We start from the raw sequence: 20,642 nt of genomic DNA on the forward strand, positions 1-20,642 counted from the left end.
TTCCGTTTTACTGTTGTGTAGTATTCCATCAGATGAATAAGACAATTGTATATCTAGAAGTTGGATTTATAATAAGTAGGAGTGAGATTACATTGATGGGTCTTTTCAAATGATAGAAATTGGTAGGTGTAGTGAAATCTCTCATCATAGTTTTGCATTTCTAATAGCTAGTTAAGATTGCGTTTGGGGACCATTTTGGATACCTTCTTTGGTAAAGCGTCTGTTCAAATCTCTTTCCAATTTTTTTTTCCCAATGGGCTTGCCTTATTTTTAAAAAACAGGTATAAAAATTATACTAGTCATTTCAAATAACTGATTTGTGTTTTGTTTGATTTTTGTCCATTGTTGATTTATTCTCTATTTCATTGTTTTATGCTTTTATTTAATTATTTCCTTTTACTTTCTAACTTCTTGAAATGGCACTTACCACATTGATTTCCAGCCATTCTTTTCTAACATACACATTTGAAACTATGAATTTTCCTCTAATCAGTGCTTAGTTGCATCCCAGAAGTTCAGATATGTCATATTCTCATTATCATTTGTTCAGAATATTCTCTTTACTCATATGTTACTTAGAAGTAGACTACTCAATTTCCAAACATTTGGGGATTTCATAGACATCATTTTGTAGTTGATTTCTATTTCAATTCCATAGACAGGATTTTAGTTAAATTTATCAAGATATGTATTAAACCTTGGCAATTTTGGTAAATGTTGCATGTGCATTTGAAAAGGTTAGGCATTCTATCATTTTGAGATACAGTTTCCTAAATACATTAATTGGTTCAAGTTTGTTGATCATGTTCATCTGCTTTTTATATCCTAAAAGGCCAGATAGTAAATAGTTTAGGCTTATAGGCCATAATTTCTCCATACTCACCTTTGCCATTGTAGTAGGCAATGAATGGGCTGTGCTCCTATAAAACTCTAGTTATAAAACCCAGTTGCCAGTCTGTGGGCCATAGTTCACCAATGCCTGTTCTATCTCACATATACATATTCTATCTAATATTAGATAGATATTAGATTATATATATATATACACACATATACATATATATTCCTTGGGTAAATATGAACATCGATTCCCTTTCGGGGACTCTTCACTCTCTATTCCAAAGTTTTAGTGAGAAGTCTAGGTCACAGGATTGTTTTCTCAATTTTTGCTCCTGGATCTCCTCATTTTTTCCTCAGAAAACCTATTTGTTCCAGTGAAGCTGAGTCTGGACCTATGGGCACAGAGATTTGGGAACACAAACTTCTGCACACCTGGGTGCCAGTCTCCACTCTCAGTGGTATCTAGACTCATGGGTGCCAAGATTATTGCCTTGGCAATAGGAAGGGTGGGTGATAATGGGGACAGTAGCCAAGTCTTTTAGTCAATGGCTTGTCTTTTTGTTCTCTTAATGATACATTTTGATGAGTGCAAATACTAATTTTATTTTATTTATTTATTTTTTTTTATTTTTTTATTTTTATTTTTTATTTTTTTGTTTTTTTGTTTTTATTTTTTATTTTTATTTTTTTTAAATACTAATTTTAATAAACCAATTTAATAATATTTTCTTTCAAAATTTATTTAAAACACTGAGAGAGGAGGAAGTGGTCTGAACCCTTGAGAAGCCTTGATCTTAGAAGAGAATGCGGCAGAAAGTCCCTGAATTTTATGGTCTTATTAAGGAATGACTTTTCTGTTTAAATTTTTGCACAGATTTATGCAATATTTTACAAAAGTAACCTCTGGAAAAGAACAGATCCCTTGGAGACTACTCTTCCAACTGAATTTATTCTATGTATGTCTAATACAAACAATTTGAGATGGTGTGTATCCCAACTGATTTTGTCTCAAAGGGTGGTAACACAAGAAGGAAGAAATAGTCATTGGTTTTCACACAAAGGAAAAAAACCACAAAACACTACTTTTTATCTGTATACATTCCTAACATGGGAGGAGAAAACTGGAATAGCAGTAAGGACAAGAAAAATAGGTTAAGGGCTTCCTCAGAAGAAAAAGAAAACTTCCTTCAGAAGAGTGGCACTCATGCATGATATAAAAGTAGCCAGTCACCAGAGCCTCTCCCTTGGACTACAAACAGGCAGGGTCCTCACAAAGACCTCTGAGAATAGCACTCTGAGGTTAGGCACTGTTCCCCTCTGCACCAGTCTCTATTGCTTCCCTATTGCATGGATTACATCCTGATGCCCAGCTATGAGCAGGAGAGTTCAGAAGGTGGTAAGACAATATGCCAAGTGGCCAATTTCCTTCTTGAGTGCTGACTTGGAAGAAGGGAAACTGGATTGAACATGCCCAAGCACAGGAACAGCAGACAGATGAATAGAGAAAGGCCCCCATAAGTCCTGCTTACTGTAGCTGGAAGTGCTTGATCTTGGTAACCAGCAGTTTGTACTGGGCACCCAGTGGTGCCATGGATGCTACATCCACAAATATCAGTTGCTGCAGAGGTCCTGTTTCATTGGTTGCTTCTGAGGGACACAAAGTACGGCTTACTTCCTGGTAGTTGTAACTTCTCTGGTATCTGTAGCAGCCAATGAAGGAAAAACAAGAAAACAAGAGAGAGACTCAGTGAACAAGCAGGGAAAAAAGCCGATCTTATTTCATTTCTCTCCAAATTTATTTTCAAGTCCTTGTGTTTTAAATTTCAGACTGGACCTTCTGATAGTGATTTAGTCTTTGGCATAGACTTGCATGATGTAATAACAGGGACTCGAGGACTCTTCAGGCTAACCAGTTCACTTTGATTGTGTCTACATTATATTAAACCATCTTCCTAATTCAATGAGGAAAAAAATACCAAAATTTGAAGGGGAAACTGTCCTGATAAAACAACCAGTTGATTTCATATTTCCACTCTTTGAGTTTTTGCTAAATGGAACATTAAAAAAAGAAAAGAAAAGAAAAGAAAAGAAACAGAGCCCGAGTCAAGACTATGAGAGTTACTATTTTCAATCTTCAAATTACTCAGCCACTAAAAATGATTTAACACCCTGATATGTATCTATGTCTGAATGCCTCCTGGTTTTTTCTTATCTTATACAGTTTCCCCTGCAAAACTATAAACTTCATGAGGGCATGAGGGCATGTTTTCCTTTTCTCCCACTGTTGTATCCCTAGTTTCTAGCACTTAGTAGTACTTAATAAATTCTATAGAATGAAGAATGCTTACTCTCTGGGCATTTTGAAGACTGGAAGAAGGGTTACTCATATACATTGACTGCTGAACTAGCCCTGTACTCAGCGGATGATCCACTAACCAAGAGCTATGGAATATTCTGGATGGAATTAAAATGCTAAAAGTTCTTCCATGTGCTACACATCTAGGTAGAGTGCTTATCTGAATTCAAGAGTCAGGATGCCTGGGTGGCTTAGTTTGTTAAGCATCTGACTCTTGATCTCAGCTCAGGTCTTGGTGTAACGGTTGTGAGTTCAAGCCCCATATTGGGCTTTATGCCTTGTGTACTTAGAAAACAAAAACAGGGGATGGAAACTGAACAGCTTTGGATGGGTTGGGCTATGTGCTATAGCCATTATTTGCACCTATGATGCATATGATGTCAACATTCCAAAAGACTGATTTCTCCTTTTCCCAGGGAAAACACCAATTAAAGTCTAGGTCATTGGAAGAAAACAAATGAAGTGAAGTTGTCCAGGAGAAGATCCACTTACAGTCCTTGGAAGAGCAGAGGAACCTGCCAGGACAGCACCCCTTTCTGCTGGCGAACCACGACGAGAACTGGGTAGTCGAGGTTCTCTGAGGAACTATTCACATATACTCGCACAGCATTCACCTGTGAGCCAGGGCAGAGAGAGGAGTAAGGCAAATCACACATTAAATACATGTGCATGCATGTGCACACACACATACACACATCAGCTGCCATCTGACACGATGTTCTGTGAAACCAGATTCTGGAGGCTTCAAATTGTAGGCTGAGGAGTTCAAATTGGACAGTCAATACAAGGTTTTGAGAATAAGTTCAGAACAGAAAAAGAAAGATATTGATGTCTCATTTGAATATAAATGCTATAGTTACAAATATCTTTTTTGGGGATGTCTGGGTGGCTCAATGGTTGAGTGTACGCCTTCGGCTCAAGGCGTGATCACAGAGTCAAGGGATCGAGTTCTGCATTGGGCTCTCTACTCCATGGGAGCCTGCTTCTCCCTCTGCCTGTGCCTCTGCCTTTCTTTCTGTGTCTCTCATGAATAAATAAATAAAATCTTAAAAAAAAAACCCCAAAAACAAATATCTTTTTTTTAAAGGACCTATAAGCTCCTCAGTTGCTGACAAATTTTAATTTTGGTTTGGAAAATCATTCTGTGCTTCAAACCAAAATGTTATTGCCACGTTTTATTAAAGCCTAGCAGATGGCCTGATGCTCCCCTAGCAACAGATACCATAGGGGCTGAGTATTCTTCTCTTTGCCCTGCTCCAAGGCATAAATCAGTCCTTGACACAAAACATTTTTCTACATCAGCAGCTCCATGGCTCCTCCTGAATATACATATCTACCCAAGGGTTTAACACTGTCATGGCTATTTCAAAGACAGAAGATTGAACTGTGGCCCGGGATAGATGGTTCTGGCGTTTTCTTTCATTTTTTTTTTTTAATAATACCAGAGACTACAAAGAAAGAACAAAATAGGAAAAAGACATGGTAAGAAAGAAAAAGTAAAACTTTAACTTTCACATGATATTTCCTCCTCTGCTGTATTAAAACCTTAATATTCTCTTGAAAGCTTCTTTATTAATTAGAGGGAAGAAATGAAACAAGGAAATCTTGCAGTTAAACCCTGAAGGATCTCTACAAAATGGAAATCGAGAGGAAACAGAAACACATGGATACCATATAATTACTATTTGGTTCTCCTATATCAGTTTTCATTAAACCACTTTGACTTTTTTAAAATTGAAATAATCCAAGAGTAATTTATTAATTTGATAAGAAGCACTTGCTCATGAAGGAAACATTTTCTTGTGCCTAAACTCTACCTGTTTCCTTGGAAATTATGCTGCAGCTGATAATTGCCAACACCCTACCTCTAGTGCAGAACTTTTTCCTAAGTTCTGGATTTTCCATGGGTACCTCAAACTCAACCTGTCAAAATGGAATCTATCACTCTCTTCACTCTTAATTTCTTCTGAATTTCCTTGCTCATTGAATGGCCTCTCCAGGAAGCCATTAGATTAGAAGCCATGAGAACCATTAGATGAGAATCATCCTTGATTCCTACTTCTTCAGCCTTCTTAGTTAATAGGTCATTGAGTTCTATTGCCTCTATGTCTTTCCTACTGTCCATATCCAGACCTTCCACTCCACCCACAATGATGTTCTCACAGTTCTCATAGTTCATCTCCTCATTGACAGTACCTTATCTAGTCTTCTTATCCCCAGTGCTGTGCACCTTCAGATATCAGTTTCATCTTGTCATTGTCCCATAGGGCAAGACTTTCAGTGGCTCTGGGAATTTTCATATTTACCCCAATTCCTGGACTTGCAATTGGTATCTTAAGTAAGAGGTAGGAAGTCATGTGGACTTGAGCCCTCAACCTATGAGATCTGATGCTAAATCCAGGTAGAAGTGAGCTGAACTGCAGGACACCCAGCTAGTGTCACAGAATTACCTTATGTGTGGAAAACCCATACATCTGGTATCTGATGTATTGAGTGTGAGAAGAAAATGGAAGTGAGTTTTTCCTATTAGACAACCACAGAAAGCATTTTTTCCATGTAGTCCAATTATTTTTTTCTTGGACACTTCTTCCATCACTCCTTAAAATTGAGATAGAATTCACACATCACACATTCTTAAAGTGTACAATTCAGTAGTTTTTAGTATTTTTCCCAGAGCTGTACAACTATCACCAGTATTTATTTCCAGAATACTTTCATTACTCCGAAAAGAAGCCCTGTACTCATTAGTAGTCACTTCTCATTTCCTCCTTCCCCTAGTCCCTGATAACCAGTAATCTAATTTGAGTCTCCATGAATTTGTCTATTCTGGACATTTCATATAAATGGAATAACATATGCCCTTTTGTATTTGGCTTATTTCACTTTGCATAATGTTTTCAAGATTCTTCCATGTTGTAGCATGTATTTATACTTCTTTTTTTATTGCTAAATATGTTCCATTGTATGCATGTACCACATTTGTTTATTCTTCAGTTTATGGACATTTTGGTTGTTGCCATTTTTTGGCTGTTACAACCGATGCTGCTATGAACACTTATATACAAGTTTTTCTGTAAATATGCTTTTAATTCTTTTGAGTGCATACCTATAGTAGAATTATTGTGTGACATGGTAACTCTATGTTTAACTTTTTGAGGAACTGCCAAAATGTTTTCTAAAGAGATCACCATTTTACATTCTAGCAATTTACATTACTGGTAATATATAAGAGTTTCAATTTCTCCACATCCTTTTCAACACTTATTACTGTTTTCTTGACTATAACCATCTTAGTGGGTGTGAAGTGGTATCTCATTGCAAACCATACAGTATTTTAACTGTTTATCTGCCCAGCTCTTTTAGGGAGCTATAAACTTCATCTTTGGTGTCCCTAGTGTTAACAAAACGAATTAGCTCAGAAGCAAGCTCACTTTTAAGGTTCATGATACAGACACTCATCAGCAATATGCAACACATGATTTTAGAGCACACTTCTAGTCTGGCTTAAATCCATAGCAGTCAGAACTGAGATAAAAACCTAAGAAAAGCTGTGAACTTTAGCTTGTTTGCTCCCTTTTCATTACCTAGGAATACAGCCTCCTTCTTTCTTCCTAGGTACTCAGTGCCAGAATGGATTTCCCTCCATTTTTTTCACACTTTAAGATAGATTCTCAAATGTTAGTGTGCTTTTTAGCATTTGAATCCCTCAAGCCCACCCCTAGCATTTCTGATTCAGCAGATCAAGAATAGAAGCTAAAAATACGCATGCTTACCAAGCATGCTGGGGGGTTCTGATGCACATGGATTGGAGCCTACACTTTGGGAAGTACTGTTCCAACAAAATCACCTAGTAGATGATTCCATTTGTCAGCAACTTGTCAACTGCCCATTATTAAGAAGTGCACAACCATAGCACCACCAAACGTTATGAGTATGTCTGGAAGCTGGTGTCTTATGGGACTGAAACTGGGCTAGTAGGATGGAGATCTGTAGGGAGCAGAACAGATATATCACCACCATATTACCCCATTCACTGTTCATTGCCACACCTAATTTTATTCCTTGTCTGGCTCTTGTAATCCATTTACTTTCCTATTATTTAATAATGCTCTTACTGATTATAATAAAAACAAACTCAGAGATACTGACATAATAAATTGCAGAAAAATATATTAGAGTAGGAGGCAGAAGACATTGGGCAGTTTTTTGGCACAAATAGATAATGCATCACCGCAGGAAAGGATAAAGAGTCTTGTCCACATTTTGCTTTGCTTTTTCAGAGGCTAATGGGCAGCTGAGAGAATTGGATTACATTTGCAGCAGTGAAGTAAGCCATGTAAAGGCAAAACTAAATGAAAGACAGAGCACTGACCATGCATGATGATGGATCGTGACTCCTTGTAATAGACCATTCTTAAGAGCTAAGATTTTCCCTCCTGTTGCTTCTTCCTGTTGTTGTGAGCACTCAGTAATCCTGCCCCTTACCCATGGGGGATGTGTTCCAAGACCGCCAGTGGATGCCTGAAACTGCAGATAGTACCAAACTGCAGATATATATTTATATATATATATCATACTTTCTCCCACACATACATACCTATGATAAAGTTTAACATATATTAGGCACAGTAAGAGATTAATAACAGTACCTAATAATTAGAACAATATAACAATATGTAGTAATAAAACTTATGTGAATGTGGTCCCCCCCCCCTCAAAATATCACACTATACTGTACTTACCTTTCTTTTTGTGATGATGTGAGAGGATAAAATGCCTATGTGATGAGGTAAAGCAAGGTGAGTGATATAGGCATTGTGACATAGTATTAGGCTTCTATAGGCCTTCTGATCATACATCAGAAGGAGGATCAATTGCTTCTGGACTATGGTTGTCCATGGGTAACTGAAATTGTGGGAAGTGAAACCATGGATAAAAAGGGGACTACTGTATATATACCTTATTTTCTTTCTATGTTTATTATAAGCAAGGAGTTGCAATATGGCTAAGAGAGAAGAATTATTTAAGTACTTCCATTTCTGATATTATACAGATTTCAATTATGAAAGGTCCTAAAGCTTCAAGACTCTCTTTTTAATCTCTCAGCATGTGTCAGTAGGGAAAACTTCAAAATTATAAGTAATATAATTCTGTTGCATAAAGAGGATGAAAATGAGTTTAATTTAAAATCTTGTTTTGTCTTGCTAAATTAATAAGGCTGTAGGCTCTTTTACTTGGAACATCTGATTATAAATCAGAGGTTATTGGTTTCCATTATTAAGCATAGCGCTGTTTTCCCATGTGGTCTTGAAAAACTGAGTCTGACTGTAAAATAGCTAAAATAGTACTTGCTTTTCCTACTGTGCATTGTTTTAGTAACTGTCTTATATTCACTAGGTGTATATCTTGAGAGTGTTTAAGTTATTTGGTCCTTCCTTCCCTCTCTCTTTCCATCCTTTCCTGCTACCCATCCATGTTCCTTCCATCGTTCATCAAACATTCCCACAGTTAAGAGCTATGGGAGGTGCTGTGGGTATACTAAAGGCAATGCTGTCCTTGAGGAACTTGTGATTTAGTCAGAGAGAAATGATGTTATCACCAACAGCATAATGTGATGACATTGTGGTAGCAATGTGAACAAGTACTATAGGGTACACAGAGGACAAAGTGGCTACCCCTCCAGAGGAGTCAGGCAAAACAGAGACAGCTGGTCAGTCATTTCCCAAACTAAAATTAAGTTGGTCTTTCCACATAGGTCCTGCCATTGCCTGCCTGGTGCGCATGACCTTGACTCATCAGAGAAACTTTTATCTGGGAAGATGCTCAAGAAGATAATCTAGTCCAAAGGCATTATTTACAGAGGAGTAGCCCAGGACACAGAGGTGATGTGATTTCCCCAAGGATACTCAGCTGTGGAAGAATGAAGCTTCTGGCATCCCAATCTGCACACAATGCTTGGTCAGACCTGGCTATCAACACTATTTTAAATCCCTGATTCCACTGAACACCACTTTGGATATGGGCTTTTCCTACTATTTCACTGTGAAATAAAAAAAAAAACTATATAAACACCATGAATAAAGGAGAGAGACAAGCCATAGAATAAGGAATGTTATTTGTACACATAGACAAAATAACAATATCTTGAATACATAAAGAGCCCTTAAAACTCATAGAAAAACACAACCCAATAGAAACATAGGCAAAGGATATAATAAGCAGCAAGAGATGAAGAATGACCAAAGAACATGTGAAAAGATGTTCATCTCTTTACACTCATCAGAATGGTAAAGCTTTGTAAGTATGACAATACTGTATTTGCAAGGATGCAGAGAAACAGGAACCCCTGCATATTGCTTATGGAAATGTTATTTAGTACAACCACCTCAGAGAGCAAGTTGGCAATCTCTACTAAAGCTGAAGATGAATTCATATTACATTCCAGCATTTCCACTAAGTTCATACACAAGAAGAACTCTCTTACATATGCCCCGCGAATGATGAACAAGAATGGAATAAATAAACTGTAATTGGACTGATACAAATCACTTTGAAGAAGGTAAGTTGAGAAAAAGAGCAGGCTGCTGAAGGATACATACCACATGATCTCTTTATGATTTACATAAACTTTGTAAACAAGCAAAACAAAACTATCTATCTCTACATCCATCCATCTGTCCTCTGCCTGTAGTAAAATATACATACGCAGAAGTGATAAACACCAAATTGGAGACAATGGTTTTCAAAAGCTTTAAAGGAGCTGAGATTCCACCCTAGTTGCCATAGTTTCATTGATCCTGACGGAAGACAGACTTCTGGGTTAGGGACAAAGGACTTTATTCCTCTCATCACAGCAAGCAGCATGGGCATCAGCATGTTTGCATCAGTTCCTCTTGAAGGTGATGTGGATGGACCCAGATGGCTGCCTACATACACACAGTGGGTTGCAAGACACAAGAGGAACCATGAGCTTAGGGAACACATACCTTTTATAATGGGCAGTACACCTGCCTTACTTTGCTCCAAAGAAGGACACTGTCTCTACCATCTGGGGATGTTTGCTATACAAATATCCTTGAAACGATAGAATTAGGAAAAAAATCCAGACAGTGCCTTCCTATAAGATGTGCAGAAATCAAGAGACCCATGAAAAATGGTCCCAAAATGGTTCCTCTGGGGAACTAAGGACAGATTCTAGCTACTTTAGGATGAATGTTGCTCATTCAATAAATATTTGACTCCCTATCCTGTGCCAAGCATTGTTCTGACATATATTACAAAGCAATGTAGACACAGTCTGCCGTCCTTGAGATCACAGTTTTGCATGTGATATGCCAATTAAATAAGGAATTGAATTAATATTAATATTGAAGTTCCTGTGGCAATGCGTGGCATAGGGTGGGGGCAAATAGGGAATTCTAATTGTCCTTTTGTTTCTTAAGCTGAGTTGTGGGTACATAGGTGTTTTTTACATTATTTTCTATACTTGTTTATATATCTAAAATATTACATTATAGTAATAAAAAGGAAGCCATGATGCACTGGCCTTTGTATTTTGCCCGTTTCTGAGTGACAACCCTCCTTTTATGCAGTCTTTTTGTTGTTCAGGGTTGCGGCAAACAGTTTCCAAAACACTCTTACTGCTCTCATGGTTTATTTTGCTATAGTCTATCCTTTATTTTGGTGCTTTACCTGCTTTATGCTAACTTCATCAATTACAGTCTCTCTCTCCTCTTCTCTCTCCCTCTCTCTTTCTCAGCTAGCTGTAAAACTTTGCATTGTGTTTGGTCTAATTAACATGGCTCATTTCCCCCATTGCTCTACCCTGGAAAAGAAATATGGTCAGGGACCCAGATGAAGCTAGTACTGCACTGCAGGCTAAGATGCTAGCCTAGATTCTGCATTAGATGTATTTGTTTCCTAGGGCTGCCGTAACAGAAAACCACAAACTGGGTGGCTTAAAGCAATAGGATGGTATTCTCTCCCAGTTCTGGAGGCCAGAAATCTGAAATCAAAATGTCAGCCAGGTCACACTCTCTCTGAAATTGTGGATAGAGTCCTTTCTTGCCTCTTCGTAGTTTTTGGTGGTGCCCATCAATCCTTGGTACTCCTTGGCTTACAACTGCATCACTCCAATCTCTGCCTGTCATCACATGGTGTTCCCTCTGTGTGTCTCTGTTTCTCATGTGGATCTCTTTTCTGTGTATGTCTGTATCCAAATTTCCCTCTTCTTCTAAGGACTTCAGTTACACTAGATTAGGGCCCACTTAATGACCTCACCTTAGCTTGATTACAGCTGCAAAGACTCTATTTCCAAATAAGGTCATATTCATAGATGCCAGGGATTAGGACTTCAACATATATTTTGGGAGAACACAAGTCAACCTGAACAGTAGATGTGTAGCATTATTAGGCAATAAAGTCATTCTCTAAAACTCTGAACCTCTCCCAGACCATCAGCTTATCTCCAACTTCTACCCAGCTGCCAAGACCTTTCATGGTGAGTGAAGCAGACCTGCTGGGAGGGTCCATTAGGTGATAGGAGCCTGCAGTTCTGAATCTCTTTCTTGCTGGAGGTTCGAAAGTCCTATTAAATGACGCATTCCTCTCCAATTTTTCATAACTACCATAAGGAATGGAGTTAGTTCAGTCACAGGTTATATCTTTTTTTTTTTTAATTCCCTCTGCCTGATTCAACCTTAGAAAACCACCTCCTGTAAATGTACACCATAATGAAGAAAAATACGTAGATCTAGGTTTTCTGTCTCTTTCACTAACACTACACTATCTGGGTGATTGGGACAAATCACTTAAATTCTCTGGACCTCAGTTTCCTCAACTGTAGACTGGGAACAGTCACACCCAGACTACCTACCTCCCTAGATAGACTATAGGCAACAGTATTCTGTGACCTGAAGAGCACCAGGCAGAGCTGTCCCACCTGCACTTTGGGTTGGGCAGTGCTTTTCCACTCCCACACATTCACTAATCAATCAAGTTGTTGACTGTTTTCCACATGTGGAGACACTCTTATAAGCCCAATCACCCCTGGCAAAGGAGAAGATTATACGGTCATCTCACATAGGATATTAATTTCCTTTCACAGTTTGGCCTACAGCTTTCCTGGAACAGCTCATTCATCCCTTGAAAAGAGCAGCTTACCCCTTGGGAGCTATTATTCCCTAAACCCTTAGATACTCAGCATTTTGCATCCAAAGTACTTTTCTAAGAAGCATGCTTTACATACCTCAACTCACGAATTTCATTATGCCAATAACAATTTACACATAAATATAGCCATATAAACTTTCCTCTTTAGGTTTATGATTTAAGTTTTATATTAAACATTTCAGTTCCAATAAAAACATGGGAAAACATTAAAGAGAGGTATAATAATTGGCAGGCCAGGAGTATAGAACAAAACACAGTCTAGATTCTAGCTACTTTGGGATGAACTTTGCTCATTCACTAAATATTTGACTCACTATCCTGTGCCAGGCATTGTTCTGGCACAAGAGATATGTTACTAAGCCATGTGGACATAGTTTGCCTTCACTGAGATCACAGGTTTGCCCATGGAATGCCAATTAAACAAGGAATTGTATTAATATTTAAGTTTCTGTGGAAGTGCATTACATAGGTGTTCGGGGTGAACATTTTCCTAAAGGATGAGTAAGAATTAACCAGAAAAATGCAGAGCAGAACAAGAGAAATGTCCAAACAAAGGGAACAGTGTAGTAGACATAAGGAAGGAGGGGGAGAAGGAGGAGAAACCGAGAGAGAAGGCAAGAAGGAAGTTTGAAGAATTAAGAGAAAGTCAGTTTGGCTGAAGTTGAAGGCATGTGAAGGACTATTATACGTCCCAAAGAGTCTTAAAATCATGTGAGAGATTGGGGCTTCACTCTAAGGGCAATAGAAAGCGTCTGGAGGGTTTTAAGTGCCATCACGCCATTGTTATGGCCATTGCTGGAAACCAGTGTTGCCTCTGTTGCTGCTGAACACTGCTTCTCTACATCACTGACTCCCAAACCAAAGTCTGGGAAAGGCAGATCTGATTGGTAATACCAAGGCCATGTACCATGCCTGAATTTGGTGTGTGTGTGTGTGTGTGTGTGTGTGTGAGCAGGTGCCGTTGTTCTACTTCTGTACAAGAAGGAGCTCTAGCTCCAGTGAAGACTCATAAAATGAGGATTTCTCCCAACATACAGGAATGGAGCTCAGATGTTAGGCAGTCAAACCATGGCTAAGTTCCACTACACTTCAAAAGCCTTTTACACGAAACGCCAAGACTATTCTACAAAACAAGTGTTCCATAGAACACACTTTGGGAAATGCTGTCCTACATATTTTCTTCACATGAATAGGCCGCAAGGCAAGTATACACTGAAGACCTTAACTTAACCAGATCTCACCATTTAACACTCACAAAACTTATGGACTGCACTACCCAATTTTATACTCAATTATAGAATTTCTTCATGTTTTGTAATATTTAGTAATTGTTTCATGCATTTGTTTTGTCTCTCTCGGAGGATTTTATCTGTGATATATTTGGAATCCAGCATATATCTGATACTTAGTACAAACACTACAAAATATTTACTGTTGTTACACCAATGGAGATAGTCCAGCTAAGCTTATAGCTTTTAACAAGTACTAAGAAAGCACCCCCAGGATGTTGGGGAAGTGGCTGTTAATTCTTCAGCATTATTTCTATAAATATTTCTTTCTCCCCATTTGTCTTTTTCATGTGGGCCCCCTATTATGTTGACATCATAACCAGGTTTGCCCTCCCAATTTCTTAATTTTTCTGTTGATATCCTACATCTCTTTAAGTAGATTCTCCAGTTCTGTAATTCACTTTCATTCTAATGTCCAACACATTGCTGAGGTCTTTTTTTTTTTTAAAGATTTTATTTATTTATTCATGAGGGACACAGAGGGAGAGGCAAAGACACAGGCAGAGGGAGAAGCAGGCTCCCTGTGGAGAGCCTGATGTGAGACTCCATTCCATAACCCTGGTTCATTCCATGAACTTGAGCCAAAGGCAGATGTTCAACCACTGAGCCATCCAGGTGCCCCCCCATTGCTGAGGTCTTTATGTAAACAGTGTTATTTAACTCTGAGATTTCCAGTTGGCTCATCTTCATAACTGTAACCTGCTTTATTTTAATGAAGCCCTTCTATCTACATCTCTTTCACTATATTTGCTTTGCTTATTTTAAAGTCTTATTCTTCCGATTTATTAGTTGGGCTACATCTGGTTAAAGGCTATCCAGTTTGATTTCTCTCATGTAGTTTCCTTGCAGATGTGTGCTATTTTCTTCTGTGAGCTTGAACTCCTGGGGGTATCAGCTACCTGGGGTAGTACTGAGAACCCCAGAGTGGAGGTGCTAAATGTGAGGAGGGTCTAAAGTAGAAAGAGGCTAGAAGAAAAGCCCCCTAGGGTGGACAGCCTCTGAGTTGACCACACCTTTTTCAGCCCCACACAGGGGTCTAGGCTGCCGCCTCCATCTAATTTTACTTCTACTCCCCACCTACACACTGTTCTCATTGCAATCGGTAGGCCTATGCCTTGTGAAGGGAATGGTGGGGAAGGAGGGAATGCTCAGAGTCAGCAAGTCGATGGGCACAGTGGTTATCCTATGTACTCCAACAGGCCCCTATGGAGCCCAGCCAGCCCTGGGCTGGTGCTGCTGGTTTTCTCCCTTACAAGGGCAATAAGGCAGGGCAGGTGGCAATCCACGTAGCCCAAACCGAGGAAGGCAAAAAAGCACAACAAAAAAACTCTCTCCTTCAACCTATTCCTCACCAGTGGCCTCTTAATTGTGGGCTGCCATTTACCTCTCACTTCAACAGCTAACCACCTTCTGTCTCTCCAGGGTTTCTCACAGATTTTGCATTAGTTCCTCCGAACCATGACTTCCTCCAGTTTTAGGCATGTCCAGTCTTGGTTCCTGGGAGACAACCAGCAGCCATGCTGGTTCCTCATCCTCTCAGGTATTGGGGTCTGCTCATCTCCTGTGCATGATTCCTTTTCTCTTTTTCTCCCTATATCCCACTTATACTCCCTCTCCTTATAATTCCTTCACTCTGGAGTACCAGTGGAGGAGGTTGAAGAGGGAAAAATAATTATTTTATGGTTTGAGGCAGAATTCAAGGATCCACTCTTTATATTTTATTTATACTCTGAGAGGTCACACTACAGGCAAGTTTCTTCTAGAGCTATTCTGAGGCCTACTTAATTAATGCTCTCAAGCTGGGATGGCACTAGAAAGTTATTGTTATGACTGTCAGAGTTTTGATGTGACACTTATCAGCAATTTTTTCTGTAGTAGTATTTATTGGCAGACCAGTGCCGTGTATAGTTCTAAATAAGTATTGTCAGGATATAAGTATTACTTACAGGAAATTGCTTTCTAAACAAGACAAAACTGATCATCTGCAAACATCTTCCTCTTCAAAATCCTAAAAGAAAATTTCTTGAAATAAGCAGAAGAAGCCTCAGGAAAGGCCATGTTTAAGAGATTAAACTATTTTTAATTATGGAGTGAACATGGTGGCAGAGATGCTATATAGTACTCAGATTCTTCTCTGAGACTCATATTAGATGTTCCTCCTTAATGGGCTTAGATAAAAGGCTCCAGCACCATTTTTCCTCCCTGCCATATCTTGGTCCCTGACAACCTATATCTGGACACATATAGCTGTCTTTGAACAAATGCCCTAGCTTGAGAAGACCTCATGAGGACCTTTGGTGGCATTGACTTGGGGGCTACCCAGCATCCAAATCCTTTGCATGTTTTAGAGGAATTTCCTCTACTCCACTAAACTGTGTGTTTTGTGGGAGACAAGGCTGCTGATGGATGCCAAAGGAATTAGATATATGACCTATGCTTGGATAGTTGGATGCTTCCACTTGGTACTTTAATTTTTTTAAATATATATTTATTTATTTATTTATTTATTTATTTATTTATTCATTCATTCATTCATTCATTCATTCATTCATTCATTAGAGACAGAGAGAGAGAGGCAGAGACACAGGCAGAAGGAGAAGCAGGCTCCATGCAGGGAGCCTGATGTGGGACTCGATCCTAGACCCTGGGATCAGGCCCTGAGCCAAAGGCAGATGCTCAACTGCTGAGCCACCCAGGTATCCCAACCACTTGGTACTTTCAATGGTGACTAAACAATACAAAGATGAAGGGAGAGTTTAGAATTCACTGTCAATGCTGACACCAGTAGGGTCCATGCCAGCAGGGTCCAGGGGTGACCATATCTAATGGCAGAGCAGGTGGCAGTTCTCAGTGGGTATCTTTACAAAACCTTTCTGCATCATGACGGTTGCCATAATTTCCTGCACCTTAATTTCTCTTGGTCCCTAACCGTAGTCTGAGCCTGGCAACTCAAGTTTGTGAGCTACCCAATATGCTTCTAAAAATTACTTTTCTGCTTAAATTTGCCAATTGATTTCTGTTGCTTGCAGCTAAGAACTTTGCCTGACCCCCAAGTCCGCTTTCTTTTTCTACCTCACTCATACCCCATAGCTATTTTAGAGCCTCACTGTCCACAGGCCTCCCCAAACCATCTCTGCATGCTCAGACTTCATTTTGTTTGCCTCTCTCCTTATCCCCATGTTTTGTCCTTTTATTATCCAAATAAACATTGTCTTCATCCTAGAAAGTTATACTTACTCTACTCTGGTGAAGATAGTACGAGGAGAGAGTATGGACAAACACAGAATTTCTTGTTGCAAATATTGGAAAGGACAAAAAAAAAAAACACCTGTGAGTATTTTCATGTCAATTTTCAATATATGCTTCCAGTTTAGATAATTATGAATTATTTGTCCGTATCAGAACAGTTAAATCTAGAAGAACAGAAACGATTGGCTAATCTTGTTTGCTGAGGTTTATCTTCATGGCTGTTTAATGAAGATCCAGAAATACCAGTTCTCAGCATTAGCCCTGTCTTCCAGTGACAGATAGGCTAACTGCTTGGGTCTCCAAGCTGCCTGGTATCTGTCACAAAGGAACCCAGCATTGATGCAAATAAAGCATAAAGGAGATGAAGATTGGCCCTCTGGGTCCACAGGGAGTCCGAGTAAGATCACAGTTGGTGGGTGGCTGCGGCTCTGTGAAACACTGAAGCAAATCTGCCAACTTCTCAGTTTTATTTAGTGTCAATCCTGCTGGCCTGATTCACACAGACGAATGGATGCTTGGACAATTCCTGGGCTGGGGCTGCGGAGCAGGGTGGGTTGGGGGGGGGGGGGGAGCGACAAAAAATGAAAACCTGTGTAGATTTTCATTAATTGTAGGGGAATCCAACCAACATAAAGTGTGATCAAATGACCTGACTGAAAGAGCAATTTTTGTATTTTAAATTATTTTTTATTGTTGTTGGTAAGTATATAGATGTGCTTTTGTGGGAGGGAGAGTGGTTTAGCAGAAATATCCTGAGGAAATATCCTCAGGAGCTAGTTATGTTCCTGGCTTTGCTTCAAACTAGTTACGTGATTTGGAACATAAGTAATTAATTAATTATGTAAGTAAGTAATTTATTTCACTGGCTTTTAGGTCCCTCTCCTGTTAAGTGAAAAAGAGATGGGTGATTTAAAAGGGTTTTTTTTTAGCTCTTAAGTTTAAAATTACAATTACCCATTTCCATCCCAATGGTTTCAAGGGATATTTTATATATTTCTTTTAGTGATAGAAAAAAAGAACAGAAAATGGAAGCCCAATTACACTTCTGTAGCTAAATATACTTGACAAGAATATCTTGTTGCCATGAATAAAGAAAATAATGGCACATGAAGTCAACACAAATACAGGCTGACTTCCCAAATAGCATATGTTCTTCATCCTCCACCATTGGTATTATTAAAATTCTATAGCATAATTTTAAAAATCGAGAGACCAGTTCTCTAGCAACTAAGATTACCCATCACGGCTTTGAATTTGGAAGTATGGAAAAAAACATGTTGTCTGCAATGAAGAAGGAATGTCTGCCAGTAGCAAAGCCTCAAACAACCTGAGGAGATCAACCAAAGAGGAAGAAATTTGATGGGCCAACAGCGTTCGTAAAAGGTTTGAGAGACAAAAAAGATGGGGGGGAGCAGAGAGATATAAGATACACAGAAAAAACTAGCAACAAGAAAATGTTAGAGATTAGAGGTAGTGGCAATAGAATAGAAGATTGGAAACAGAAATAAAAACAATGAGCTCCAGGTAGAGAGCTGCTTCAGAGTCTCTGATCCAAGTTGGGATATAAATGCACACACACATATGTAACACTATAATACTAAAAACACAGAGTGGTCTTTTCCACATCATGCTGGAACAATAGGATACCACATTTAAAAATACATACGTATCTAGACAGAGACCTTATGCTACTCACAAAATTAACCCAAAATGGATCATAAACCTACATGTAAAATTCAAAGCTATAACATTTTCAGAAGATAACCCAGGAAAAAATCTAGGTGACCTGAGACTTGGTGACAACGTTTTGTTTTATTTATTTATTTATTTGAGAACCAAGTGTTATAGGGGCTGGAAGTGGGGGTAAGTGGGAGGGGGAAGGGGTGGAGGGGGAGAGAGAGACTCCCAAGCAGGCTCCACACCCAGGGCTCTATCTCATAAGCCTGAGATTATGACCCTGAGATCATGACCTGAGCGAAATCAAGAGTCAGATAGTTAACCAACTGAGCCACCCAGAGCCCCTTTACATATAACAACAAGGTATGGGATGATTCATTAAAGAAAACTTGGTAAGTAGTACTTTCTTAAATTAAAAATGTCTGCTCTGTCAAACAACACTCTTAAGTGAGTAAGAAGATAGGGCACAGATAAGTAGAAAATAATTGCAACACTTATATTTGATAAAAGACTCGCATCCAAAATCTACAAAGGATTGTTAAAACTGCACAAAAAGGAAACAAACAATCCAATTTAAAAATGAGAAAAAGGGATCCCTGGGTGGCGCAGCGGTTTGGCGCCTGCCTTTGGCCCAGGGCGCGATCCTGGAGACCCGGGATCGAATCCCACATCAGGCTCCCGGTGCATGGAGCCTGCTTCTCCCTCTGCCTGTGTCTCTGCCTCTCTCTCTCTCTCTGTGACTATCATAAATTAAAAAAAAATAAATAAATAAAAATAAAAATAAAAATGAGAAAAAGATCTGAACAGATACCTTACTAAACAAAATATGCAGGTGGCAAATAAGCATATGAAAATATGCTAATATGCCCTTAGGAAATTGCAAATTAAAACAATGAAATACCACTATACCCCTATTAAAATGGCTAAAATGCAAAGCACTGACAATACTAGATGCAAATGAGGATGTGGAGCAAAAAGGACTCTTTCATTGCAGGTGGGAGTACAAAATGGTGCACTCACTTTGGAAGGCAATTTGACAGTTTCTAACAAAGCTAAACATATTCTCACCATAGGATCCAGGAATTAAGCTCCTTGGTATTTACCCAAAGGAGTTGAAAACTTATGTTGTACAAAAATCTGCACACAAATGTTTCTAGTAGCTTTATTCATAATTGCCAAAAATTGGAAGCAACGAAGATATCCTTCAATAGGTGAATGGATAAACAAACTTTGGCACATCCAAACAAAAGCATATTCTTTAATACTAAAAAGAAATAAACTATTGAGCTATGAAAGAAAACCACGAAGGAACTTTAGATGCATATTGCTAAGACAAAGAAGCAAGTCTGAAAAGGCTACATACTGTATGATTCCAACTATATGACATTCTGGGAAAGGCAAAACTAGAGAAACAATAAGAAAGCTGCTTCCAGGATTTGAGGGAAAGAGGGAGAGATGAATAGGTGAAACACGGGATTTTTACGGGGATGAAATGAATTATCCTGTACAATCCACTGAATGGTGGATACCTTATGCATTTCTCAAAACCTATGGAACCATATAACACCAGGAATGAACCATAAAGCAAACTGTGAACTTCAGTATATAATAAAGATCAATGTAACACCAAAGCTGTATCAACATTGGTGTATCATTAGTGTAGCACACTAATGCAAGATGTTGGTAATTAATTATAAATAAATTAATTGATGCTTAATTTTTTCTAAACCTAAAACTTCTCTGAAAAATAAAGTCTATTTAAAAAAATATATAAAGGAAGAGTGAGGAAGCATACAAAGCTGAAAAACTTTTGTGTCTCAGGATAGGTAGAGGGAAGGGCAAACCTTTACACTCTTAATCGTCCAATCAATTGTACTATAGCCAGGGGATGCTTTTACTTAGGACTACATACTACTTGATGATGTTAGATAAACTTTAATTTTGCCACCATTTTCAGAAATAGAGTATTTTATTTAAACACTTATGAGTTTAACCAAAATAAGTGATCTATACTTATAAATAAATGAATACTTTCATAATTACATATAGACACCCTGGCT

General features: G+C 38.6%; 1 protein-coding gene across 2 annotated transcripts in view; it reads right to left on the bottom strand.

The window, feature by feature from the left end:
* Positions 1-20,642, bottom strand: part of SIDT1 (SID1 transmembrane family member 1) — a 95,497-nt gene that overhangs the window by 60,120 nt on the left and 14,735 nt on the right. For both annotated transcript variants that reach the window (XM_041750794.1, XM_041750719.1), the window contains exons 2-3: positions 3,689-3,810; positions 2,370-2,540 (exon numbers count right to left, since the gene is read on the bottom strand). In XM_041750794.1, coding sequence (XP_041606728.1) covers positions 2,370-2,540; positions 3,689-3,810 — 293 coding nt within the window. The remainder of the gene's footprint in view (positions 1-2,369; positions 2,541-3,688; positions 3,811-20,642) is intronic.

This window comes from Vulpes lagopus, chromosome 1 (genome assembly GCF_018345385.1).
Source record: "Vulpes lagopus strain Blue_001 chromosome 1, ASM1834538v1, whole genome shotgun sequence".
Classification (NCBI taxonomy): domain Eukaryota; kingdom Metazoa; phylum Chordata; class Mammalia; order Carnivora; family Canidae; genus Vulpes; species Vulpes lagopus.